This window comes from Thalassophryne amazonica, chromosome 9 (assembly GCF_902500255.1).
Source record: "Thalassophryne amazonica chromosome 9, fThaAma1.1, whole genome shotgun sequence".
In the NCBI taxonomy this organism is placed as follows: domain Eukaryota; kingdom Metazoa; phylum Chordata; class Actinopteri; order Batrachoidiformes; family Batrachoididae; genus Thalassophryne; species Thalassophryne amazonica.
This window is the reverse complement of record NC_047111.1, coordinates 86,498,076-86,525,527: the sequence shown is the minus strand read 5'-3', so window position 1 is coordinate 86,525,527 and position 27,452 is coordinate 86,498,076. Positions and strand designations below refer to the sequence as shown.

General features: G+C 41.8%; 3 protein-coding genes across 13 annotated transcripts in view; all 3 read left to right on the top strand.

Moving 5' to 3' along the window:
* The window catches only part of mtmr2 (myotubularin related protein 2), a 29,665-nt gene extending 26,891 nt beyond the window's left edge, over window positions 1-2,774 (top strand). For both annotated transcript variants that reach the window (XM_034178672.1, XM_034178671.1), the window contains exons 15-16: window positions 20-196; window positions 286-2,774. In XM_034178672.1, the coding sequence (XP_034034563.1) occupies window positions 20-196; window positions 286-450 (342 nt within the window). In that variant the 3' untranslated portion in view covers window positions 451-2,774. The remainder of the gene's footprint in view (window positions 1-19; window positions 197-285) is intronic.
* A 1,678-nt stretch (window positions 2,775-4,452) lies between these two features.
* Window positions 4,453-20,348, top strand: fam76b (family with sequence similarity 76 member B). The gene is made up of 10 exons (XM_034178673.1): window positions 4,453-4,878; window positions 7,037-7,101; window positions 7,198-7,252; window positions 7,370-7,525; window positions 7,599-7,783; window positions 8,003-8,053; window positions 8,163-8,237; window positions 8,367-8,502; window positions 8,599-8,700; window positions 19,219-20,348. The coding sequence occupies exons 1-10, from the start codon at window positions 4,792-4,794 to the stop codon at window positions 19,306-19,308; spliced, it is 1,002 nt and encodes a 333-aa protein (XP_034034564.1). The 5' UTR covers window positions 4,453-4,791; the 3' UTR covers window positions 19,309-20,348.
* A 5,249-nt stretch (window positions 20,349-25,597) lies between these two features.
* taf1 (TAF1 RNA polymerase II, TATA box binding protein (TBP)-associated factor) overlaps window positions 25,598-27,452 on the top strand; it is a 67,440-nt gene continuing 65,585 nt past the window's right edge. For 9 of the 10 annotated variants that reach the window (XM_034178670.1, XM_034178669.1, XM_034178664.1 and 6 more), the window contains exon 1: window positions 25,599-25,791. The gene's annotated coding sequence lies outside the window, so the exon portion shown is untranslated. Of the gene's footprint in view, window positions 25,792-27,452 lie in introns of all 10 variants that reach the window. The other variant, XM_034178663.1, reaches the window with a different exon arrangement.

The following is a 27,452-nucleotide window of genomic DNA, read 5'->3' as shown; positions in this document are numbered from 1 at the left end:
TTATTCTTTTACTCACCAGGAAATTCCCAAGAGGACAGTATCGCTGTGGTCCTACATTAACAGCCAGGTGGAGGAGTTTACCAATCCTCTGTATGTCAACTACTCCAACCATGTCCTGTTCCCAGTAGTGAGCATGCGCCACCTGGAGCTTTGGGTTGGATACTACATCCGCTGGAACCCTCGCATGAGACCTCAGGTATGTCCAGAATCCTGACTGTTGTTCATGAGCTGCCTGAATGTCTCTTTATTATAGCGCTTGAACTTTACTATGAAATGTTTTTCCAGGAACCCATTCACCAGCGATACAAGGAGCTGCTGGCCAAGCGCGCTGAGCTGCAGAAGAGAGTGGAGGAGTTGCAGCGAGAAGTGACCAATCGCTCGGCGTCCTCATCCTCTGAAAGGGCGGGCTCACCCACCCGCTCCATCACGCCAGTGCAGACCTTTGTTTGATGCACTTTGACCTCCAGGACAGTCGCAGCAGCTGAATGTCACCACGGCAACCACTAAGCCACATGTTTGGGCCAACCTGCCTCTTTTAACACGCCACTTCAGTAAATTAGGACCAAACATTTGGTGAAGCACATTCCTGCCTTTGCATCTTTTATAGGTAGCACTTGATTTCCACAAGGACTTCAGCCATATTTGACCCCTCCTCTCAGGGTTGAGAGACATGTAACAAGAATACGGTTTAACCACCTACCCGCAGACTGTCTTACTAGTTTTAAACCTGTCAGTACACTAAAAATATTACCCTGGTAATATTGCCTTTGCCTTAAATACACTCCATAGGAACACTCAGCACCATTCCTATACTTTACAGGTGTTAGTGAGATAGCTGCCTGAATGCAAAGCCGTTGAAAAGCTGGACAGCGGTGCACAACTTATTTTAAGGTCAGAACTCTAGTACTTACAATTACATGGCTGGGACATACTGAATTGAAAATGTAGTGAAAGGGCTCGAATATTAAATGTATTCATTGCATTTAAAAATTAGGTGTGTGTATTCACAAGTCAGTGCTTTTAGAATGTTTAGACCAAGGCTTTTGTTGTTTTTTTATGGATTACACAACATATGGCATTCCTCTTTGATTGTTTTTGAGTTTTCAGTTTTGTTTTTTAGTTAACATTATTTATTCTTTAGTTTATAGCTGCATGACTAAAACATTCTCTCATCTGTTGAACACAGATGTCACCATGCAACACTACTTATGCAAACAGTACTTAATTTGTCCCTTTTTTTTTTTTTTTTTAAAGCTACAGTGTGTAGGATTTAGGCATGTTTATTAGGAGAAATGGAATGTAACCTTCAAAACCACACTGTAGAACCTGATATGTTAATTTAACTCTCAAAATTTATTGAAGCTGAAAAGTGGCACCATGTTTTTTTAAGTTAAAAGGAGCATTCTTTATTACATAACTAGAAACATTATTTGGTGAAATAAATTTTTTTGACAGTTTCAAAAAAAATTTAGTTAAATTCACATATCTGGTTTTACAGTGTATCGGTTCATGAATGATTACTTGCAACTAGTGCTGGGTTGAAAAGATTGATTTGCCGATTTTAAATTGATTCTCATTTTAATTTCCACAGATTGATTCATACATCCAAAGATTGATTTTTATTTTTTTAAATATATATATGCACTTCTCACCAGTGCTATATAACAGCGTGCCTGAAAAATGACGCTGCAATTGGGCTGTTATGCTGTTTCTGAGGGTGTGTAGCGGAAAAAAGATAATTTCTCTGCATTGATTGTGGTCGTGTTGGTTCTGATTCAGAAGCAGCGCAACTGCAATTTATTCATCGTCTGTCAAAGCCATTTAAAGATGTCAATCATGACTGCTAGGACTCTGTTGTTGCAGGCAAGAAAAGAGTCGTCCGCCGTTTAATTCTCACAGTGGGGTCCCCCCCCTTCATAAGGTGCCATTTCCGTGGGACAGTGCATGTACGTTCTCTGGTGTGGACTGTCGGAGAACCTTTCTCATAGCTGCGTTCTCGGGGGATACTGGGGCCATTTTCCCCATGAAAATTTTTAAATTCATAACTACCTGCATTTTGATGGCCAAATTTTGTGAAATAGTATTAATATGCTGTGTAACTAGACAATCAGGTAACGGCTCAAAAATGGTTTTAATAACACTAACCCAAATCGATATCTGATCTAATGCAATAACTAATTGATGGATTTTGATAAGCTTCTGAGTCCTTTGTATCTGTTTGTGAGTGGGACCTAGCCCTAACCCATGTTGATGCAGTAGCCTAAAAGGGACATATTTGTATTTTGCATTTTGCAGCATAGCCAGAAGAATGAACAAAAAAATAAATAAAATAAAGCGGAATCAGTGGTTGTTCCACTTACACACAGTTTGCTGGTCACTAGTGCAGGCTCACAAATTTGAGAACTTTCATTTCTAAGAAATGGAGGATCATACATATTGTTGTATGATCCTCAAAGCAACAGAGCAAAAACCAGACATGAAGCAAAATCTTGACCGGTGATAGTGGAATGCAGTCTGGGCCCTCACCATTAGATGACACTTAATCCTACACACTGGAGCTTTAACTTATTTGATTGTTACAGGGCAGCAGAATGTATAACACAATTTCCGCTGGGTGTTTGTTTTCTAATGTTTAATGAATGTTGTTTGAAAGATGGAGAGAATAACTGATGAGAAAAGTGTGTAGACTTTTTATTTTTATTTGCCAAGTTGAGTACAGTGTTAAAACCTTTTCCCCTGCACATATGAATACTTGGAATAAAATACAATGAAAATCTGTATTTTTGATGTAACGGCAAGTTTTCCCAGTTGTCTCTTTATGTAAGGCAAATATGTTTAAAAACAAAATTGCTAAACCATATTATAATCCTGACCATAGGTAACCCCTCTTTCTAATTTTAAGTATTGCACTTAAATGCATTTAATTTTGTAAGTAGGATAACTCAAAGCTTTAAATTATTTTTTATGAAGTGGCTATTGATATGTTACTGTATTCTACCACTCTGCACGCCATTCAGTAACAAACCATACAGCTTCCAATAAGAAAGTGCTGTAATTATCGCAAGATAAAGAGGGCTGTCATGGTGTTGAAGCCGTACAGGTGACAGCTGACAAATTTCAAGTTCAAAACTTAGGGTTGTGCATGAACCATAAAATCAGGTACATTAAGTAACGATGAGAGCTGTTGCCCCCGCGAGCCGAACCCGGAAAAGTGGTTGACAATGGGTGAGTGAGTGAGAGCTGTACTAAAAGCAAATCAAGGTTTGCCTATAGTACCTTTTGTGTTGAGTTTTTCTCCTACAAATTTGTTTTAGTATGAAAATTGTAAATTTGTATAACATTTTAAACAAATTTTCCGAGTTGGTCTTGTTGCAGTGATTCTTTTCATAAGCAGTAACTAAAGAAAGGCCAAGTGGAGGAGTTTAAGTGTCTCGGGGTCTTGGTCACGAGCGAGGGATGGAGCGGTGCAGCGTCTGCAGTGATGCGGTCGCTGTATCGGACCGTCGTGAAGAGAGAGCTGAATAGGGGGGCAAAGCTCTCAATTTACCGATCAATCTACGTTCCGACCCTCACCTATGGTCATGACATTTGGCTCATGACCGAAAGAACGAGATCGCGAGTACAAGCGGCCGAGATGAGTTTCCTCCACAGGGTGGCTGGGCGCTCCCTTAGAGATAGGGTGAGGAGCTCGGTCACTCGGGAGGAGCTCGGAGTCGAGCCGCTGCTCCTCCACATTGAAAGGAGCCAGCTGAGGTGGCTCGGGCATCTTTTTCAGATGCCCCCTTGACGCCTCGCTGGCGAGGTGTTCCAGGCACGTCCCATTGGGAGGAGGCCCCGGGGAAGACCCAGGACATGCTGGAGGGACTACATCTCTCGGCTGGCTTGGGAATGCCTCGGGGTTCTCCCGGAGGAGCTGGGGGAGGTGTGTGTGGATCGGGAGGTCTGGGCAGCTTTGCTTGAGCTGCTGCCCCCGCGACCTGACTCCAGATAAAGCGGAAGAAAATGGATGGATGGATAAAGACAGGCCCGACTCTCCAAATTCCACCCCAAGCCACACATGGTTTTTATTCTTTAATTCTCCTTTTACTTTCCCGTTCTGTTGTATATTTAATTTTAGTGTGCACCATGGTTGTCCCAGTTTAACCCTGCTCTGTACAGACATGTCTTTGTGATGTGATATTGGCAACCAAAGTTGCTTATCAGTTCACGCTCTTTTTTTAATTTGGTGAATTGTAAGAGGATTACCTTTGTTTAGTTATTGTCTGCGCAGACTGGCTGGGATGGAAGGACAAACTCGCTTCCTCTCTCTCACCCGCTCATCTGTATCTTTGCTGTCGGAGTTCTACTCTGTTACGAGCGCAAGAGAAAAATCCGAGCATGTCATTGGCTTCGAGCATTTCAAAAAACGTGAATCCCGCGTTCTGCTTTTGTATCGCGAGTTTTCTTCTCGTCGACTTCCTGTTAGTTGACGAGCGTTAGTACAAAAAGAGAAAAAAAAAGAAAACACAATTCTTAGCGAAACCCTCTGGAGACTTCGAATGCCCGCTTTGATTTAAGCCACCGCTCGTATGGCAACGTAGCGATTGGTTTCAGGACACCGCAGCTGGATGAAGTACGAGCAGCGGGACATAAAGAGACATTTAGAGTTTATTGTTCTTCGCCAGCTCCCTCCAGCTAAGCGCTAGCTGCGGTTAGCTAACACACTGTGTGTGCTTAGCTTTTGATTAGCGAGCGGCTTTAAGGGGAAACTGCTAACCTGAGCTAAAAGTCTTGACATTTGCTGTGAGAGAAATGGCAACGTCGGCTCTGTACGCCTGCACGAAGTGTAACCAGCGGTACCCGTTCGAGGAGCTGTCGCAGGGCCAGCAACTGTGCAAGGTTAGTGGGACTGCAAACTGAAGGAAGTCCTCAAGTGTGGAGAAATGTGACGGAGCCGGTTAGCCTGCTGCTTCACATTACGTAATCTAGAAACACCAGTGTTGAGATAATGCCATCAAAACCAAGATGTTACTTCACTTTCCACCAGACACTCAAAAGAGCCGTTATTTGTGCTTAATGTGCATACTTAATGCAAGCCCCAACTTGTTGCTTTTGTGTACTTACAAATTTAAATAGTTGTTACTGAGCGATCCATGTGTCGTTTTATGTCATATCCATTGATCTCTCAGTCTGTCGAACGTCGGGAGATGGTGATCAAAGCTAATCAGATTTTTCCATTGTCCGACAAATATTTGGGTTCTCGTTTTACTCCTCTTAAATTTTTAAGCCTCCTAATATCTCTTCCTCTTATAACAGTGGCCTGGGCTAACACAGGCAAATCCGTGAATAAGTGTAACCCAGTGTAAAAGGTTTAGAACACAGTTGTACGGTTCATAGTGAAGTCACCTCACTGCAAACTCCCTCCAGGTGAAGTCATCCCACTCTAGTAACACAATATTTCAATTCTGATATGTTCATGTAATAAATTATTTATACACACCAGTGGCATAATACACTGTTTTTACTCAAGTTTTGTAAATGAGATGATGTTTTAAGGTATGTTATTCAGCAGTCAAAGCTCTTTTCCTATCACTTAAATAAAATAAATATTTTTGCCATGAATGGTGATATTTCTATAAGGAGTCAAACATGGCATGTCTAAGCCTAGTCTTTTTGTCTAACCTTTACACTAATAACTTAAGACTGCAGCTTTAAATGGGCAAACCTGTGTAGCTACAAAAATTTGATCACATTAATGTTTAGTACCTAGTCCAATATAATATGAAGGCAAAAGGTTATGTATTGCTGAAATGACTGCAGATGAACAGTGAAGAAACTTGAAAAACTGAGTGACACTTCAGCACAGATCTGCATTGAGATTTGGCACAAGTTTTACACTGGATCCCCTTCTTGATGCAACTCCAGTTCTGGCTGGAGAAACACGCACAGATCCCTGGTCATCCGCAGAGGTCATCCGTCCAAGAACTAACCAGCTCTGCTTAACTTCTGAGATCTGATGAGATCAGGCTTACACAGAGCAAACTTGCTGTGTTTGGTTCATTCCAGTATGGGTAGTAAATGCATGAGTAAAAATATTACAACAGTCAGCATTTGTTGGTTAATTCCTGTTTACATCAGTTGTCCCTACTGTAAAAGCTCATGATATACAAGTGCAAGATGTTAGGACACTCCATGTTTGCATCACATGTGTGCGTCAGCCTGAATAAAATGGGACTGGATACAGTCAATTTGTGATTCTGCCATTGGAGTTTCTCCTGTGACACAAACTCTTATTTATATATTGCAAAGGTTTTTAGATGAATGATAGAAGAGGTGTTATACAGAGCAATCACTGGTCATAGAGGTGTGGATCAGGTCAATACTAAAGCTGAGTGAAAGAGGTGTTGTTAAATTTTCTAATGAAAGATATCCACTATAAGTTATTAAGTTTTTGGAAGTAATATTTTTATCAGTAAAGTTATTAAATGCAACCATAAAAGATCCATAATTGGAGGCACTCAAAACATGAATTTATGATTAAGACAAATTTGATTTATCCATCTGTAGAGCAAAGTGTAACAGCTAAAACATTTAAGATTGGGGTCTTTAAATGTCCCCAGATAAAAGTCTCCTGAATCCCTCTGGACAGGGTACCAGTCCATCACAGCTTACTTCTCCAGCCAGTTCTGGTTTCTGTTTTACAGTTGAGTGTACTTGGACAAGGCAGGTCAAGTGTTTTGTCAAATAGCACGGACAAGTAGTCTGAAGCACACTTTTGGACTCAAAACTCTTTTTATGTATTTGTAGTCCAGCTCTTATCTCACAGAGCCATTTGCTCTTTGGGGGCAAGCACCGGCCCAATGGGCCTCAGGGCCTGTGTAGGACTTACTACTTCCCCCTTTAAACAACAGTTTGCTATGTTGTTACACAAAACAAGTTACGAGTCAATGTTATTACTAATATGCCCATTGGACATCATGTAATTGCACAATTTATTTGTCAGCTATTATCCACACGTTCAAAAAGTCAAACTGACCTTCTGTTTTTGTTACCACAGGAATGTCGCATTGCACATCCAATAGTGAAATGCACATACTGCAGATCAGAATTTCAGCAGGAAAGGTGAGACTTGTATTTTTTGATGAAATACTTGTATTTATTGAGAGTATAGTAAAATTCTTTGCTTTTTTGGCTTTTATTTTGTATTTTCCTCTACAGTAAAACAAACACAATCTGCAAGAAATGTGCACAGAATGTCAAACAGTTTGGAACTGTGAGTAGCAGCTTTTCACTCAAAGCACTTTTATTGTAACTGTGAGTGATGATTGCTTTTGTATCTGGTGAATATTTGTTAACATTTTGGACATTGCCGTTTGTTGTTTTCATGCAGCCTAAACCTTGCCAGTACTGTAACATCATTGCAGCTTTTATCGGAACAAAGTGCCAGCGCTGTACTAACTCAGAAAAGAAATACGGACCTCCACAGACCTGTGAGCAGTGCAAACAGCAATGCGCCTTTGACCGTAAGGAGGAAGGCAGGAGAAAGGTATAAACACGTATGGACTAATTTAATCATGAATGTATAAGAATGGGTGTTAGAAGCTGCTGTTTTCTTACAGGTGGATGGTAAACTGCTGTGCTGGCTTTGTACCCTTTCTTACCGCCGGGTTCTGCAGAAGACCAAGGAGCAGAGGAAGGGCTTTGGCTCCTCCAACTCGTCTTCACTGAATGAGAAGGACCACCATTCCAGATCGCACCATCACCACCACCACCATCAACAGAGACACAGTAGTTCTCACCACAAGTATGTTCTTTCTTTGGTTGCATCAAACCTACTGTGAGTTGATTTCTCTTTGTTACATGGAATAATGAAAGGTTTTGGAGAGAACATTGTGAGGAGTCTTCAACATCTGTTCCCTATATGCTGTTCTGTTTTTTTTTTTGTTGTTGTGTTTTTTTTTTTTTTTACATGAGTCAGTCATGCACAGCTCTAGCCAACTACCATCAAACTTATCTTTTATAGACTGAGTGGAAGCTTGAGTCCTGAACAGGAGCAGGGATTGTGGAAACAAAGGTAAAACAATCATTCATTCTTTTTAAAGTGGCACATGTGCATCACAAAATGGAATGTGATCGAAGCATTTGCATCTGAATTGCACATTTTTATTTGATTTTCTGTATAGCCATAAATCGTCGTCAATTCAGGAGACTCCAAAAAAGAAACCAAAACTGGAGATGAAGCCATCTAATGGGGACAGGTATAATTATTTCTGGAACAACTTGACAAATCTAATGCATTACAACACAAGCTTATTATTTGTTAGAACTAAAACTGGTCCCTTGTCTTATTATTGAACTTTTGTTCTTCTTTTGTCCTCACCTGTCAGTAGTTCCATCACCCAGTCTATGGATTCTGGAGGAACAGACAACTTCATTCTCATCAGCCAGCTAAAAGAGGAAGTAATGTCACTAAAGAGACTCCTGCAGCAAAAGGATCAAACCATTCTAGAGAAGGATCGAAAGGTGTGTTTCCAGACTTTCCTAATCTGACAAATTGAGATGCAGCATTCTCAGCTACTTGCCATTGTTTGATGTGTTGTTTATAAAATTCTGTTCTAGCTCACAGAGCTCAAAGCAGACTTTCAGTACCAGGAGTCAAATATGAGGCTCAAGATGAACCAAATGGAGAAAGCACACAAAGAGGCAATGGAACAGCAGCAGGTGAGAAAGGGTCTGTCTTCATAGGGTATGACATGAACATACTCATTTATAAGCTGGAATGTCATGGTGCTAATCAGGGTTCTAGCTAGAACCATTTTAGTGCCAGGTAAATTACGTGATCGTGGCTCACAGCCGGTGATCGAGTGGGGGGGAAGTCCCCTGAAGCTATAGGGTTTTATGCCTCTAAAACGTTATTGGCAAGCCCTATTTTAACTAATTTTGAATGGTTTTAGATGCATTGAAAGCAAGAATAATAGACCAAAAATTACATTTATATTGTAATACCAAAGTTCTTTTTTAAATGTTTCTGTCAAAGTCTAAGTTTAATAAAATAAATAACATTGAAAAGGTCATAAACAGTGATGCCGGTAACGCGTTACACTAATCTGACCACTTTTTTTTAGTAACGAGTAATCTAACGCGTTAATCTTTCCAAATCAGTAATCAGATTAAAGTTACTTCTCCAAGTCACTGTGCGTTACTATTATTTTTACATTGTAGATTGATAGCAGCATTAAACTTGGTCCGTGGGCAGGGGGTCGGGGTTCGACTGAACTGCCCACTTTAAGCAAACTGTGAGCTTTTCATCTGCGGTTTTTTGCAGCAGGTCGACTCGTCCTCACCTCTTAAAGCGTGGTGACAACAGCACACCTGCACTGAGCTTTACAAAGACATTTTTATGCTTTTTTTTTTTTTTTTTTTTCCTCTGAGCTGCTCCGTATCTGCTGCTAAAAACAGCTGATCCTCCGCGACGCGTCAACAACTACGAGGGCTGTCCATAAAGTATAGGTCCTTTTTATTTTTTAAAAAACTATATGGATTTCATTCATATGTTTTTACGTCAGACATGCTTGAACCCTCATGCGCATGCGTGAGTTTTTCCACGCCTGTCGCTGACGTCATTCGCCTGTGAGCACTTCTTGTGGGAGGAGTCGTCCAGCCCCTCGTCGGAATTCCTTTGTCTGAGAAGTTGCTGAGAGACTGGCGCTTTGTTTGATCAAAATTTTTTCTAAACCTGTGAGACACATCGAAGTGGACACGGTTTGAAAAATTAAGCTGGTTTTCGGTGAAAATTTTAACGGCTGATGAGAGATTTTGAGGTGATACTGTCGCTTTAAGGACTTCCCACAGAGCGGGACGTCGTGCAGCACTCCCAGGTGCCGTCGTCAGCCTGTTTCAAGCTGAAAACCTCCACATTTCAGGCTCTATTGATCCAGGACGTCGTGAGAGAACAGAGAAGTTTCAGAAGAAGTCGGTTTCAGCATTTTGATATTGATATTGATATTCCACTGTTAAAGGAGATTTTTTTAAATGAAAGACGTGCGGACGGGTCCGCTCATCGGGATGCAGCCGGCGCGGTGCGGCAGCACAGGAAAAACACCTCCGTGTTGATAACCATTTGTAAAATCCAGGCGGCTTTTGATGGCTTTCAGTGGAGTGAGTATATGAGAAATTGTTTAACAGCTGGACATGTTCCAACTTGTCCTAAAGGCTTCCAACGGAGGTGTTTTTCCTGTGGCGGAGCGTCGCGGCGGCTGTGAGCCGACGCTGCAATCCGCCCGCACGTCTTTCATTAAAAAAATCTCCTTTAACAGTGGAATATCCGGATAAAATGCTGAAACTGACTTCTTCTGAAACTTCTGTTCTCTCACGACGTCCTGGATCAATAGAGCCTGAAATGTGGAGGTTTTCAGCTTGAAACAGGCTGACGACGGCGCCTGGGAGTGCTGCACAACGTCTTGCTCCGTGGGAAGTCCTTAAAGCGACAGTATCACCTCAAAATCTCTTATCAGCCGTTAAAATTTTCACCGAAAACCAGCTTAATTTTTCGAACCGTGTCCACTTCGATGTGTCTCACAGGTTTAGAAAAAATTTTGATCAAACAAAGCGCCAGTCTCTCAGCAACTTCTCAGACAAAGGAATTCCGACGAGGGGCTGGACGACTCCTCCCACAAGGAGTGCTCACAGGCGAATGACATCACCGACAGGCGTGGAAAAACGCACGCATGCGCACGAGGGTTCAAGCATGTCTGACGTAAAAACATATGAATGAAATCCATATAGTTTTTGAAAAAAATAAAAAGGACCTATACTTTATGGACAGCCCTCGTAACATTATTTTCCACTCAAATGCACCTAAACTCTCTTTCTGAGGACCACATGATGTGAAAACGCAATAAAACTTTCTTACCTGTAAATCTGGTCATGTTCTCTGCATAAATAAATGTTATCCATTCTTTGTGCTCAAATGCCAAAGCAGGGGCGAATCCAGATGGAATGAGGGCGTGGGGCAAGGATGTGCCCCCCCCCCCCACAACACCCCTAGATTAAAGGTCCAGTTTTGAAGCTGTTTTTTTACTAAAACTAATAATACTACTTAAAATAATAATAATTTTGACAAGTAAAATGTTTATAGAGAATTTAAATGTTAGAAAAATGTTAGAATTTAATAGTTACATTTATAAACAATGTAGGTTAGAAATTGCAAGTTTTACTGTTACAGTGCTGTCAACAGTTAAATATGAGGTCAAGAAAGATTATTTTACTTTTTATAAAACAAGTATTTATTTTCAATGAAGTCAAGAAAGGGTGACTATAAAGTGAATGGGGTTCGGGCTCGCGCGCGAGCGCCTGGTGGTCAGGCCTTAGCCCATGGGGCCCGGCCGGGCTCAGCCCGAAGGAGCAACGTGGGCCCGCCCTCCTGTGGGTTCACCACCTGCAGAGGGGGCCATGGGGACCGGGTGCAGAGAGGATTGGGTGGTGGTCGAGGGCAGGTGGCCCGGCGGCCCGGTCCATGCTCACAGCCCCTGGCTGTTGGGACGTGGAATGTCACCTCGCTGGGGGACAAGGAGCCTGAGCTTGTGCGGGAGGTTGAGAGATACCGACTTGAGATAGTCGGGCTCACCTTCACGCACAGCATGGGCTCTGGTACCCAACTCCTGGAGAGGGGCTGGACGCTTCATTTTTCTGGCGTTGCCCATGGGGAGAGGCGCAGAGCTGGGGTTGCATTGCTTATTGCTCCCCAGCTCAGTCGCCATGTGTTGGAGTTCACTCCGGTGAACGAGAGGGTCGCGTCCCTACGCCTTTGGGTCGGGGACAGGTCTCTCACCGTTGTCTCAACCTACGGGCCAAGCAGCAGTGCTGAGTACCCGACCTTCCTGGAGGGGTACTAGATAGCGCTCTGACTGGGGACTCCATTGTTCTCTTGGGGGATTTCAACGCCCACGTGGGCGGCGATAGTGAGACCTGGAGGGGGGTGATCGGGAAGCACGGCCTCCCTGATCTGAATCCGAGTGGTGTTCAGTTGTTGGACTTCTGTGCTAGTCACAGTTTGTCCATCACAAACACCATGTTCGAGCACAAGGGTGTCCATAAGTGCACGTGGCACCAGGACACCCTGAGCCGGAGGTCGATGATCGACTTTGTAGTCGTATCATCTGACCTTCGGCCACGTGTCTCGGAGACTCGAGTAAAGAGAGGGGCAGAGCTGTCGACCGATCACCACCTGGTGGTGAGATGGATCCACTGGGAGGGGAGGAAGCCGGTCAGACCTGGCAGGCCCAAACGTATCGTGAGGGTCTGCTGGGAACGACTGGTGGAACCCTCTGTCAGGAAGGTCTTCAACTCCCACCTCCGGGAGAACTTCTCCCAGATCCCGGGGGAGGTTGGAGACATGGAGTCCGAGTGGACCATGTTCTCCACCTCCATTGCTGATGCGGCGTGCCGCAGCCCGTGCAGTTGCAGAGGCAAAAACTCCGGTCTGGGAGGAGTTCGGGGAGGCTATGGAAGAGGACTATCGGTCGGCCTCGAAGAGATTCTGGCAAACCGTCCGACGCCTCAGGAGGCGGAAGCAGCTCTCCACCGGCACTGTTTACGGTGCGGGTGGGGAGCTGTTGACTCTGACTGGGGATGTTGTTGGGCGGTGGAAGGAGTACTTCAAGGATCTCCTCAATCCCATCATCACGTCTTCCGAAGAGGAGGCAGAGACTGGGGACCCAGAGGCGGACTCATCCATTAGCCAGGCACAAGTCACCGAGGTGGTTGGAAAGCTCCTCGGTGGCAAGGCTCCTGGGGTGGATGAAATCCGTCCTGAGTACCTTAAGTCTCTGGATGTTGTGGGACTGTCTTGGCTGACATGCCTCTGCAACATCGCGTGGCGATCAGGGACAGTGCCTCTGGATTGGCAGACCGGGGTGGTGGTCCCTCTGTTTAAGAAGGAGGGTGTGTTCCAACTATAGGGGGATCACACTCCTCGGCCTCCCCGGTAAGGTCTATTCCAGAGCACTGGAGAGGAGAATTCGACCGATGGTCGAACTTCGGATTCAGGAGGAGCAGTGTGGTTTTCATCCTGGTCGCAGCACACTGGACCAGCTCTACACGCTCCATCGGGTGCTCGAGGGTTCATGGGAGTTCGCCCAACCAGTCCACGTGTTTTGTGGATCTGGAGAAGGCATTCGACCGTGTCCCTCGGGGCACCCTGTGGGGAGTGCTCCGGGAGTCCGGGGTCCTTTGCTAAGGGCTATCCTGTCCCTGCACGACCGCAGCAGGAGCTTGGTTCGCATTGCCGGTAGTAAGTCAAACCTGTTTCCAGTGCACGTTGGCCTCCGCCAGGGCTGCCCTTTGTCACCGGTTTTGTTCATTATTTTTATGGACAGAATTTGTAGGCGCAACCAGGGTGTAGAGGGGGTCTGGTTTGGGAACCACAGAATCTCGTCTCTGCTGTTTGCGGACGATGTGGTTCTGTTGGCTTTGTCAAATCAGGACCTTCAGCGTGCACTGGGGCGGTTTGCAGCCGAGTGTGAGGCGTCCGGGATGAAAATCAGCACCTCCAAATCCGAGGCCATGGTTCTCGACTGGAAAAAGGTGCTTTGCCCTCTTCAGGTCGGTGGAGTGTGCCTCAAGTGGAGGAGTTTAAGTATCTCGGGGTCTTATTCACGAGTGAGGGACGGGTGGAGCGTGAGATCGATAGACTGATCGGTGCAGCGTCTGCAGTGATGCGGTTGCTGTATCGGACCGTCGTGGTGAAGAGAGAGCTGAGTAGGGGGCAGAACTCTCGATTTACCGACCGATCTACGTTCTGATCCTCACCTATGGTCATGAGATTTGGCTCAAGACCGAAAGAACGAGATTGCGGGTACAAGCGGCCGAGATGAGTTTCCTCCGCAGGGTGGCTGGGCGCTCCTTTAGAGAGGGTGAGGAGCTCGGTCACTCGGAAGGAGCTCGGAGTCGAGCCGCTGCTCCTCCACGTCGAAAGGAGTCAGTTGAGGTGGCTCGGGCATCTTTTCCGGATGCCCCTGGACGCCTCGCTGGAGAGGTGTTCCGGGCACGTCCCATTGGGAGGAGGCCCCGGGGAAGACCCAGGACACGCTGGAAGGATTACATCTCTCGGCTGGCTTGGGAACGCCTTGAGGTTCCCCCGGAGGAGCTGGGGGAGGTGTGTGTGGATCGGGAGATCTGGGCAGCTTTGCTTGAGCTGCTGCCCCCGCGACCCGACTCCGGATAAAGCGGAAGAAAATGGATGGATGGTCCTTATTATTCCTTTGGAAGATGGTGTCGGACCTACGCTGTTTAACAAGCACTATGCAACTCTTTTCGCTGTTTTTGCAGGGGTTTTTTTTGTTGTTGTTGTTTTTTGTTTGTTTGTTTGTTTGTTTTTGTCGCAATCTTGTATGCAGAACTCCCCCTACAGCTTGGGAGTACATATGTCACAAAACTGTCATTAAAAACTCACTGTCAGCCTCCCCTGCTCTCCATGTGGATTACATTTTCGATGGAGCCAGCAAACGTAATCCTCGGAGTCACGCAGCAATACATAGATATCCACAGAGAACAGAGAGTTTACCTCAATATAATGCAACAAGTGCAACAACAAGAACGCCATGTCTGCATCTGTTTTGCACAGTTCTTGATCTTTCAGCTCTTGCTATTCCAGGAAAGCCAGACGAGGGTTGACCCATGTGTGAGCCCTTGCTCGGACACATGCTCTTTTCCTCTTCCTGACTTCCTCAAACAGCAGTATTGTTTGCTGTTTGCCAGCTCTGCCATGACGATGAACATCTGAGAAATAATGCCTTTGTTGGCTTGTTCTAAAGCTGCTAGCTTGCAGGTGCCTTGATGGTTTTCAAAACAATTGAAGTTCTTTATATTTGGACTTGTGTTTGGTTAAAATCTGTAGGTTAGAAATGTGTCCTTCAGTTTTGAAAAGTTGCAATGTACATCTACAGTAGTGTTCAGAATAATAGTAGTGCTATGTGACTAAAAAGATTAATCCACGTTTTGAGTACCGGTATATTTCTTATTGTTACATGGGAAACAAGGTACCAGTAGATTCAGTAGATTCTCACAAATCCAACAAGACCAAGCATTCATGATATGCACACTCTTAAGGCTATGAAGTTGGGCTATTAGTAAAAAAAAGTAGAAAAGGGGGTGTTCACAATAATAGTAGTGTGGCATACTGTCAGTGAGTTTGTCAATTTTGTGGAACAAACAGGTGTGAATCAGGTGTCCCCTATTTAAGGAGGAAGCCAGCACCTGTTGAACATGCTTGTCTCTTTGAAAGCCTGAGGAAAATGGGACGTTCAAGACATTGTTCAGAAGAACAGCGTAGTTTGATTAAAAAGTTGGTTGGAGAGGGGAAAACCTATACACAGGTGCAAAAAATTATAGGCTGTTCATCTACAATGATCTCCAATGCTTTAAAATGGACAAAAAAAAAAAAGACGCGTGGAAGAAAATGGAAAACAACCATCAAAATGGATAGAAGAATAACCAGAATGGCAAAGGCTCACCCATTGATAAGCTCCAGGATGATCAAAGACAGTCTGGAGTTACCTGTAAGTGCTGTGACAGTTAGAAGATGCCTGTGTGAAGCTAATTTATTTGCAAGAATCCCCTGCAAAGTCCCTCTGTTAAATAAAAGACATGTGCAGAAGAGGTTACAATTTGCCAAAGAACACATCAACTGGCCTAAAGAGAAATGGAGGAATATCTTGTGGACTGATGAGAGTAAAATTGTTCTTTTTGGGTCCAAGGGCTGCAGACCCCCAAATTCTGAATTCAAGCCACAGTTCACAGTGAAGACAATGAAGCATGGTGGTGCAAGCATCATGATATGGGCATGTTTCTCCTACTATGGTGTTGGGCCTATATATCGCATACCAGGTATCATGGATCAGTTTGGATATGTCACAAAGAGGTCATGTTGCCTTATGCTGAAGAGGACATGCCCTTGAAATGGGTGTTTCAACAAGACAATGAAGCCAAGCACACTACTAAACAAGCAAAATCTTGGTTCCAAACCAGCAAAATTAATGCCTCGCAGATGTGAAGAAATCATGAAAAACTGTGGTTATACAACTAAATACTAGTTTAGCGATTCACAGGATTGCTAAAAAAATCAGTTTGAACATAATAGTTTTGAGTTTGCAGCGTCAACAGCAGATGCTACTATTATTGTAAATACCCCCTTTTCTACTTTTTTTTTTATTAATAGCCCAATTTCATAGCCTTAAGAGTGCATATCATGAATGCTTGGTCTTGCTGGATTTGTGAGAATCTACTGGTACCTTGTTTCCCATGTAACAATAAGAAATACGAGGTTTATTAGAAAACTAACCAGCAGTTTTATAAAAAAAAAAAAAAACTATATGGATTTGAATCACGTGCGATTACACCAGACATGCTTGAACCCTCGTGCACATGCGTGAGTTTTTTCACGCGTGTCGGTGACGTCATCCGCCTGTGGGCAGGCTTTGAGTGAGCACTGGTCCAGCCCTCTCGGCTGAAATCCTTTGTCTGAGACGATGCTGGAGACAGCGCGTGTTGCTTTATCAAAATTTTTTCAGGACCTGTGAGGGATATCCGAATGGACACTATTCGAGAAATTCAGCTGGTTCTCGGTGAAAAGTTTAAAGGCTGATGAGAGATTGTGGAGTTTCTTTCGCTTTAAGGACAGCTCACAAAGTGGATCGGCGCGGCGTGGTCGGAGGTGGCGTCCGTCTGGCTGTTTCGAGCTGAAAACTTCCTAATTTAAGGCTCTGTTCACCCAGGTCGTCGTCAGAGAACAGAGAAGTTTCAGAAGAAGTCAGCATGAGGAGTTTATGCGGACATTCCACTGTTAAAGGAGATTTTGTAATGAAAGAACGTGCGGGCAAATTCACCAAGTCGGTTCCGTGACGACGACGCAAATCCGTCTGCGCCGCGACAGGAAAAACACCTCTGTGTTGAAAACCATTTGTAAAATTCAGGCGGCTTTTGATGGCTTTCAACAAGTGAGTATCTGAGAAATTGTGTAACAGCTGGGCATGTTCCAACTTGTCCGTTAAGGTTTCCAATGGAGGTGTTTTGTCCTGTCGCGACCCCCCGCGGTCGGGTCCGGCTCGACATGCGAATCTGCCCACATGTTTTTTTCATTACAAAATCTCCTTTAACAGTGGAATGTTCGCATAAACTCCTCATGCCGACCTCTTCTGAAGATTCTGTTCTCTGACACGACCTGGGTGAACAGAGCCTGAAATGTGGAAGTTTTCAGCTTGAAACAGCGAGACGACGCCGCCTCGGAGCGCAGATCGCCGTCAGGTGCCGTGGGCCGTCCTTAAAGCGACACTTACAGACCAAAATCTCTCATCAGCCGTTAAAATTTTTACCGAAAACCAGCTGAATTTATCGAATGTTGTCCACTCAGTTGTGCCTTACAGTTTATGAAAAAATTTTGATCAAACAAAGCAGCAGTCTCTGAGCCATTCCTAAACGATGAAAAAATCGACAAGAGGGTGGGCCACTCCTCACTCAGACTGCCCACAGGCGAATGACGTAACCGACAGGCGCGAAAAACTCTCGCATGCCACGAGGGTTCAAGCATGTCTGATGTAATCACACGTGATTCAAATCCATATGGTTTTTGAAAAAAATAATGTCGGATACTTTTTTCTTTTTTTCTTTTTTCTTTTTACACAAACACAAAACAAAAACAGAACCAAATATATAACAACAACAACACCCCAGCTCAAAATCAAAAATACCAAACTCATAATAAAAAAAAAAAAAGAAAAAGATACAATTTAAAAAAGAATCATGGGCATTCCACTATTGATAAAATGACCTTTGTACATCACAGAAAGCCCGCGAAAAAATAGCTGCCAAATCCAGACCAACATACTGCAAATAAGGGTCCCATATTTTATAGAACGCATCTTCCCTATTATGTAGCTTACTCGTTAGGAATTCCAATGAAATATATTCAAGAACAGTCCGCTGCCACTGTGTTCTTGATGGGGCTTTGTCTATAATCCAGTTCGAGAGGACACATTTCCTAGCACAGAAAGTAAGCATCATGTAAAGTTGTCTTTCACATTTCTTCTTAATGTTATTATTTGTCATTCCCAGCAACATATACAATGGGTTACATTCATTAATATAGCAAGGATGTTGTCCAATTCACCTTTTATACTAAACCAAAATTGTTGTATTTTCCTACAGGACCAAAGACAGTGAGTGAGGTTACCCACCTGTGTTTTACACTTAGGGCAGAGCGGAGAAAGGTCTGAATTAAATCTGTGACGCTGAGAAGGACATATATGAACACAATGCAAAATCTTAAGTTGCATTGCTTTTACCCTATTACAAACACTCAAAGACCCTGCGTTCTCCCAAGTTTCATTCCAGGCCTCGTCACTGATCACCAAAGCTAGCGCCCTCTCCCATGTCCCCTTCAAATGAGTCAAATCTGAGCCTTCATATTCTCTTAATAAACCATAGCAAGTCTTAATAGAGTTTTTAAGTTTAGGCTGAAATAGTTTTTCACACTCAGTGACAGTTTGGTTGGCAAGTATAGTTGTGTTCTTTAAGATATAATCTCTCACTTGCAGGTACTGAAAAAAGTCACGACTGTGAATTCCATATTTATTTACTAACTGGTCGAAGGACATTAGATTTGATCCATCCATCAAATCAGAAAGGGTAGAGATACCTTTTTCTGCCCACACAGGAAAACAGAGTCCAAAGTCTTACTTTGATACTTTTCTAATAGACCTCGTATACTCAAAACCTGGATTAATCTTTCTAGTCACATACTTCAATCACAAAGAAACCAGGGAGAGCTGACATTTGCCGTTTGGTATGCTTATGTATTTTGGGCCACGGATGAACACAACAAAAACGGGAAGTTGATAGGGCAAATGTTTTTGGAGAAATTGGGGATATTATGTAACAGCAGTAAACAATGGACGTTGATATTACCATTATTCAGTTCCTGGTAACCAGACAAGCACTGAATAAAGGAAATATCTCAATGCGCACTAACCACTTGACCACCACCCCTGTTGTGTATCCATTTATGTATTTATTTTCTATACTTTGATACTTTGTGTACTTGTACACTTTTTCCAGTTGGATTAAAATGATGTGTGGCACAATTTTTTTTTTTCTTTTCTTTTAATATCGTTGTTGATTTCTTTGTGTGTTTGTGTGGCTGGTATCTTGAAATTTCTCATACAGATATATGTTTCATCTCTGCAGGCCAAGAACCGAGAGTTAATGAAACAAGTGGCTGCTCTCTCAAAGGGAAAAAAGTTTGACAGAACGAGCAGTTCACTCCTGCTACCTTAACAATAAGCCAACCAGTGGGTAATGACACAGATTGGCTTCACTGTTCCAACACTGTGAAAGTCACCCTCAGTCATTGTCATCGATATGGAGTACTTCTTAAATGGTAAAACCAGAAACCACGATGGACATGGAAGTCACCTGATGAATTTAAGAACAAGAAATGTTTCATTAAATTGCTGTCAACATATTTTAGATATTTTATGGTGACTTTTCCACTGGATTATGGGAGTGGAGCACAGAGCCCTCATTTTTTATTATTTTTAATTTTTTTCAAAACACTGCCGGGCTTAAAGAACCATGGTGTGTCTATTTGGATAACACTCTGTTGACTCCATGTTTCCACTTAAATTTTATGGCTATCATGCAATTTATTTATTCAACTGTACTTCTTAGATTTTTGTTTTTTTCACAACTTAAGAATCCCACATTTTGGGGTTTTCTTCAATAGCAATTTGTTATTTTTCTAAATATGATTGTGAAAGACAAGCTCTCCTTCACGGAGACCCTGCACAACTTTCTAATGTATGCAAACACGGGACAGGTGACCACTGAGGTGCTGCTCAACAGTAGAGAAATCTCAACATCAACAGGAAAAAAAACAACCAATGACCTTTTTGAAAGGCTGCCTGACAGGGACACTTGTTGGCTGCCCTTTTTCTCACTGTGTGACAGCTGTAGTGCTTTGCCGTTTCTCTTTAGTGGAACAGTTGTAATAATGCATGGTTTTTACTGCCATATACAAGTTGGCATTGTGGTCAAACTTTTTTTTTCCTTCTTTTTTATTAGTTTTATAAGAATCACATGTAAATATATTACTGGGGTCAGCTATTGTATTTAAACTATTGCTTGTATCTGTTTTAGTGAACAGTATGTGTACAGTGAGGCCAGTTTGAAAATAACATATCTATAGAAGATGCTTTTTAAAGGAACATGTGTCTCACCTTGCATTGTTGGCCTGGTTTCATACTGTGGCGTTCAGGATCGCTTTTGTACTTTTTCCAAATCTTGCTTTAAAAACTATTAAACTGGTTAAACTGTTGTTTTTTGTATGCATCCTTTTTTGTTTGTACATTTTTTGTTTCAGTGATTTCCTTATCTGTCATCCGCTGTGTGTGTGGTGAGAATGCTGGACCTTGCTAGAGTAACTCAAATAAGCAGATCCAAGGAAGCTAGAATATAACGCAATACTAAAATACCCTCAGCCGCATAAGCATAACAATAGGAAATAGAACGTGACCTTTTGACCTGTTACAATAGGTCAGGGTTGGCCACCTTTGAACTTGTCCAAGGTCTGTGTCCCAAGAATGTTCCTTGTGAATTTGAAGACTGGCAGTAATAGGACTGGACTTGCGCTGTCGGCTGTATGAGTATATTTTGATGGTCTTGTGTAAAATTCTGTTACATGCATGATGAGGAAGCATCAGCTCTGTCATTCTCCATATGATGTATTTTTCCTGAGGTTGTTCCAGCACCCAGCTATCTCATTGATGAGTAGACCAGCAACTGGTCAGGCAAAATGGATGCCCACAGTACACCTAGCTGCAGCAAATGGTGGGAAAAGGCATAGGTTTGAAGGAATGCATTGCTTCGGTAACATGACCAAGGGTCATTAGAACACAGATGATGCATAACCTACTCACAGATGTCCCTAACAAATGCCTCCTTGTCCACCTTTGGTGCCATCATAGCCAGGACTATATTATTACTACACTGCCTGGAAATGCCATCAAGCAGCAATATCCCTGCACACACATTCCCTGTTTTAACAAAATGAAAATGGTTAACTGTTGAAATGTCAGTTTTAAGGATTTTAATTAACTGAATGCATGATTATGGCTGTATAAATCTGTTTCCTTTAAAAACAGGTTTAATTTGAAAATGTAGATTTGTGAATGTACAAAGTCAGAGTTTTCATAAAGAATGCATTATGTTGAGGATTATACTGATCTATGAAATTCCTCTTACTCCATTTTTTAAAAATTCTAATTCTTTGAGTTTTTGAAATACAAAAATATACAAACATAAATGCAGACAATTAACACATAACCAAACACATAAACCTCAATGTAACTTTTAAAAAAATTAAGTCTTATCAATGAAAACAAAACAAAGAAAAAAGATATAAAAGGGTTGCAAGGCACAGTAAACTCATCCATGGTATATTAATAAGTCACCAAGGTATTGCAGTGTACAGTCACTTTTCATATATCGTTAGTTCCAAAGTGTTTGTTTGCCAATTAAAATCTGACAGAAATATTTGAAAACTGCAGTGATTTTGAGATTCTCATTTTGTGTAAGTAAAATCTTCTGATTAGCAACAAAAGACTCATTACAAAGGAAAAAGGCTTATTATTACATACAAATCTTGTAATGATATCCTCCAGACCAACTGATGGTATGTTGTTTTTTTTTTGTTGTTTTGTTTTGTTGTTTTTTTCCCCATAGATATATTTTTCAAAATCCCTCCAAAACATATATGGCACAGGGCAAATACAAAGTAAATGTCTCTGATTCAATCCCACAAAAAGTGCATTTATCATCCAAGTCAGTGAACCTGGAAATTGTGTTATTGCAAAGATAAATGTGCAGTAATAGTGTATCCTCAATTTCCCTGAGGGAGTCTTCCCAAGGGATATATCTAATATCTAATCTATTTTAAACTGAAGTGCTCTTATTTTATTTGAAATGCAAAACTGGACAACCCCATTTTACACCAAATTATATTCCCTAATTGTGAATTCCAATTTGCTTTTGGGGAGATCTTGTTATAGCTCTAAAGTGTATTCCTAACATGTTTGTACATTTTAGTATATCACTGCCCCCCCCACCCCCATTGTACAACCCCAGTTCCAATGAAGTTGGGACGTTGTGTAAAATGTAAATAAAAATAGAATACAATGATTTGCAAATCCTCTTCAACCTATATATAATTGAATACACCACAAAGACAAGATTTAATGTTCAAACTGATAAACTTTATTGTTTTTGTGCAAATATTTGCTCATTTTGAAATGGATGCCTGCAACATGTTTCAAAAAAGCTGGGACAGTGGTATGTTTACCACTGTGTTACATCACTTTGCCTTCTAACAACACTCAATAAGTTTGAGAACCAAGGACACTAATTGTCAAAGCTTTGTAGGTGGAATTCTTTCCCATTCTTGCTTGATATACGACTTCAGTTGTTCAACAGACCGGGATCTCCGTTGTATTTTGCGTTTCCGCACTCTTTTACTACGAAGCCACGCTGTTGTAACACGTGCAGAATGTGGCTTGGCATTGTCTTGCTGAAATAAGCAGGGACGTCCCTGAAAAAGATGTTGCTTGGATGGCAGCATGTTTTGCTCCAAAACCTGGATGTACAGTGGTATGTAAAAGTTTGGGCACCCCTGATGATTTCCATGATTTTCCCTTATAAATCTTTGGTTGTTTGGATCAACAATTTCAGTTAAATATATCATATAGCAGACAAACACAGTGATATTTGAGAAGTGAAATGAAGTTTATAGGATTTACAGAAAGTGTGCAATAATTCTTTAAACAAAATTAGGCAGGTGCATAAATTTGGGCACCCCAACAGAAAAAAATACATCAATATTTAGTAGATCCTCCTTTTGCAGAAATAACAGCCTCTAAACGCTTTCTATAGCTTCCAATGAGAGTCTGGATTCTGGTTGAAGGTATTTTGGACCATTCTTCTTTACAAAACATCTCCAGTTCAGTCAGGTTTGTTGGTTTCTGAGCATGGACAGCCCGCTTAAAAATCACACCACAGATTTTCAATAATATTCAGGTCTGGGGACTGAAATGGCCATTCCAGAACATTGTACTTGTTTCTCTGCATGAATGCCTTAGATTTTGAACAGTGTTTAGCATTGTTGTCTTGTTGAAAGATCCAGCCCCCGGCGCCACTTCAACTTTTTCATTGATTCATGAACATTGTTCTCAAGAATCTGCTGATATTGACTGGAATCCATGTGACCCTCAACTTTAACAAGATTCCCAGTACCTGCACTGGCTACACAGCATGATGACCACCTCCAAATTTTACTGTAGGTAGCAAGCATTTTTCTTGGAATGCTATGTTATTTTTCAACCATGCATACCGCCCCTTATGTCCAAATAACTCAATTTTAGTTTCATCAGTCCACAGCACCTTATTCCATAATGAAGCTGGCTTGTCCAAATATGCTTTAGCATACCTCAAGCGACTCTGTGGTGTGTACGCAGAAAAGGCTTCCTCTGCATTACAGTATCATACAGCATATCTTTGTGCAAAGTGCGCTGTATAGTTGAATGATGCAGAGAGACAGTATCTGCAGGAAGATCATGTTGTAGGTCTTTGGAGCAGGTCTGTGGGTTGACTATGACTGTTCTCACCATCCTTTGCTTCAGCTTATCTGAGATTTTTCTTGGCCTGCCACTTCAGGCCTTATCTAGTACTGTGCCTGTGGTCTTCCATTTCCTCACTATGTTCCTCACAGTGGAAACTGACAGCTGAAATATCTGAGATAGTTTTTTGTATCCTTCCCCTAAACCATGATGTTGAACAATCTTTGTTTTCAGGTCATTTGAGAGGTGTTTAGACACTTCCATGTTGCCACTCATTAGAAGAGACGCAAAGAGGGGCAACATTTGCAAATGGCCACCTTAAATACCCTTTCTCATGATTGGACTCACCTGTGTAAGGAGGTCAAGGGTCATTGAGCTTACCAAACCAATTTTGTACTCCAATAATTAGTGCTAAATGTATTAAAATCAATAAAATGACAAGGGTGCCCAAATTTGTGCACCTGTCTAATTTTGTTTAAATAATAATTGCACACTTTCTGTAAATACTAGAAACTTAATTTCAGTTCACAAATATCAGTGTGTTCGTCTGCTTGACTGAAATTTCTGATCCAGACAACCAATGATTTATAAAGGAAAATCATGAAAATTATCAGGGGTGCCCAAACTTTTGCATACAACTGTACCTTTCAGCATTGATGGTGCCATCACAGATGTGTAAGTTGCCTATGCCACAGGCACTAACACACCCCCATACCACCTCAAATGCTGGCTGTTGAACTTTGCGCTGGTAACAATCTGGATGGTCTTTTTCCTCTTTGGCGGACATGATGTCCATGATTTCTAAAAATAATTTGAAATGTGGACTCATCAGACCAAAGCACATTTTTCCACTTTGGGTCTGTCCATTTCAAATGAGCTCAGGCCCCAGAAGGCAGCGGCATTTATGGATGTTGTTGATGTATAGCTTTCGCTTTGCATGGTAGAATTTTAACTTGCACTTGTAGATGTAACAACGAACTGTGTTATTTGACAATTATTTTCTGAAGTGTTCCTGAGCACATGCGGTAAGATCCTTTACACAATGATGTCGGTTTTTAATGCAGTGCCGCGTGAGGGATTGAAGGTCACGGGCATTCAATGTTGGTTTTCGGCCTTGCTGCTTACGTGTCGAAAGTTCTCCAGATTCTCTGAATCTTCTAATTATGGGCTGTAGATGATGGAATCCCTAAATTCCTTGCAATTGAACATTGAGAAACATTGTCCTTAAACTGTTGGACTATTTTTTTCATGCAGTTGTTCACAAAGCGGTGATTCCCACCCCATCTTTGCTTGTGAATGGCTGAGCCTTTTGGGGATGCTCTTTATATTCTATACCCAATCATGACACTCACCTGTTTCCAATTAACCTGTTCACCTGTGGAATGTTCAAAACAGGTGTTCTTTGAGCATTCATCAACTTTCCCAGTCTTTTGTTGCTCCTGTCCCAGATTTTTTGAAACGTGTTGTAGGCATCCATTCCAAAATGACCAAATATTTGCACAAAAACAAAAAAGTCTATCAGTTTGAACATTAAATATCTTGTCTTTGTGGTGTATTCAATGGAATATAGTTTGAAGAGGATTTGGAAATCATTGTATTCTGTTTTTATTTACATTTCACACAATGTTTCAACTTCATTGGAATTGGGGTTGTAGGAGTAGGTGTTTGAACCTCAATCTTTTGATGAGATGACACTTGATTCACTCGAGCATACTCTGAGGATTTGCCTTTACAACAGAAGCAAATTCTTTGCATTTGACGGGAAAGGACTGTTTTTAAGACATTTTCATAACTATAAAGCTTGCTATTACCTTCAAATACATCTGAAACACAAATATTACCCCTTTCAATTCCTCTTACTCCTGAACGCCTCATGCATCCTCTTGTGACGTCACAGTGCCTGTCTGCTCGACACCGCAGAACAGACCAAAACGACGAACTTTAAAAAAAAAAAAAAAAAAAAAAAAATGCGTTATCTTGTAATACGATAAATGTAGGCTCTCGTGCCCATGATAATGGCACAGGTTGTATCTTATTGCAGTGAGAGGACTCGCTTTGCTATCTGAAGCAGTTAGCATTAGCTACAGGCTAACCAGGTCATTGTGTGTCACGTTCTGAAATTATGGATTTTTAATTTAAGAAGTCACACGAGGTAAGTTTGAAGCTAAAGCGCTTACTGTCCCGCCCGTTGTTGCCACAAACTTATTTATATGACTAAGCTAACTAGTGAGCTATTGCTAGCTAAAGCTAATTACTTTGGTCGGAAGCATTCAGTCACATCAAACTAAATATTTGCAAAATGTGGGATTAAAGTGTCGACTTTTTTGTTTCAGTTTAATCATATCTTTGAAGTAAATAGGAAGGTTTGTTTGTAGTTCTAACACAGCAAATGCATGAATATAACATCGGTCTGCATGTTGGTACCTGCATGTTTAAAGACATGGGATGTGTATCTATCTATAATCCACATTCAGATAAAGCTAAGATCCAGGCTTTGAATAACTTCCTGGATTTGCCAAACAGAAGTGTATCTGTATGCGGTGAATGTCTTGAACTTTTAGAGACATTCGCTAACTCAGCAGTGATGTTCATGTCTTTGCATCCTCTGCCTTTGAGACTGAAGGTTATTAGATTGGGAATACAACCCCTGGCAAAAATGATGGAATCACCGGCCTCGGAGGATGTTCATTCAGTTGTTTAATTTTGTAGAAAAAAAGCAGATCAAAGACATGACACAAAACTAAAGTAATTTCAAATGGCAACTTTCTGGCTTTAAGAAATACTATAAGAAATCAGGAAAAATAATTGTGGCAGTCAGTAACGGTTACTTTTTTAGACCAAGCAGAGGGAAAAAAATATGGAATCACTCAATTCTGAGGAATAAATTATGGAATCACCCTGTAAATTTTCATCCCCAAAACTAACACCTGCATCAAATCAGATCTGCTCGTTAGTCTGCATCTACAAAGGAGTGATCACACCTTGGAGAGCTGTTGCACCAAGTGGACTGACATGAATCATGGCTCCAACACGAGAGACGTCAATTGAAACAAAGGAGAGGATTATCAAACTCTTAAAAGAGGGTAAATCATCACGCAATGTTGCAAAAGATGTTGGTTGTTCACAGTCAGCTGTGTCTAAACTCTGGACCAAATACAAACAACACGGGAAGGTTGTTAAAGGCAAACATACTGGTAGACCAAGGAAGACATCAAAGTGTCAAGACAGAAAACTTAAAGCAATATGTCTCAAAAATCAAAAATGCACAACAAAACAAATGAGGAACAAATGGGAGGAAACTGGAGTCAACGTCTGTGACCGAACTGTAAGAAACCGCCTAAAGGAAATGGGATTTACATACAGAAAAGCTAATCAAAAGCCATCATTAACACCTAAACAGAAAAAAACAAGGTTACAATGGGCTAACGAAAAGCAATCGTGGACTGTGGATGACTGGATGAAAGTCATATTCAGTGATGAATCTCGACTCTGCATTGGGCAAGGTGATGATGCTGGAACTTTTGTTTGGTGCTGTTCCAATGAGATTTACAACCCCTGGCAATAATTATGGAATCACCGGCCTCGGAGGATGTTCATTCAGTTGTTTAATTTTGTAGAAAAAAAGCAGATCAAAGACATGACACAAAACTAGTCATTTCAAATGGCAACTTTCTGGCTTTAAGAAACACTATAAGAAATCAGGAAAAATAATTGTGGCAGTCAGTAACAGTTACTTTTTTAGACCAAGCAAAGGGAAAAAAATATGGACTCACTCAATTCTGAGGAATAAATTATGGAATCACCCTGTAAATT

Coding starts and splice junctions, on each gene's coding strand:
- fam76b (XM_034178673.1), top strand. CDS start 4,792: ATGGCAACGTCGGCTCTGTACGCCTGCACGAAGTGTAACCAGCGGTAC. Junction 8,054..8,162: donor CAGGGATTGTGGAAACAAAG/GTAAAACAATCA, acceptor TTTTCTGTATAG/CCATAAATCGTCGTCAATTC. Junction 8,503..8,598: donor TTCTAGAGAAGGATCGAAAG/GTGTGTTTCCAG, acceptor ATTCTGTTCTAG/CTCACAGAGCTCAAAGCAGA.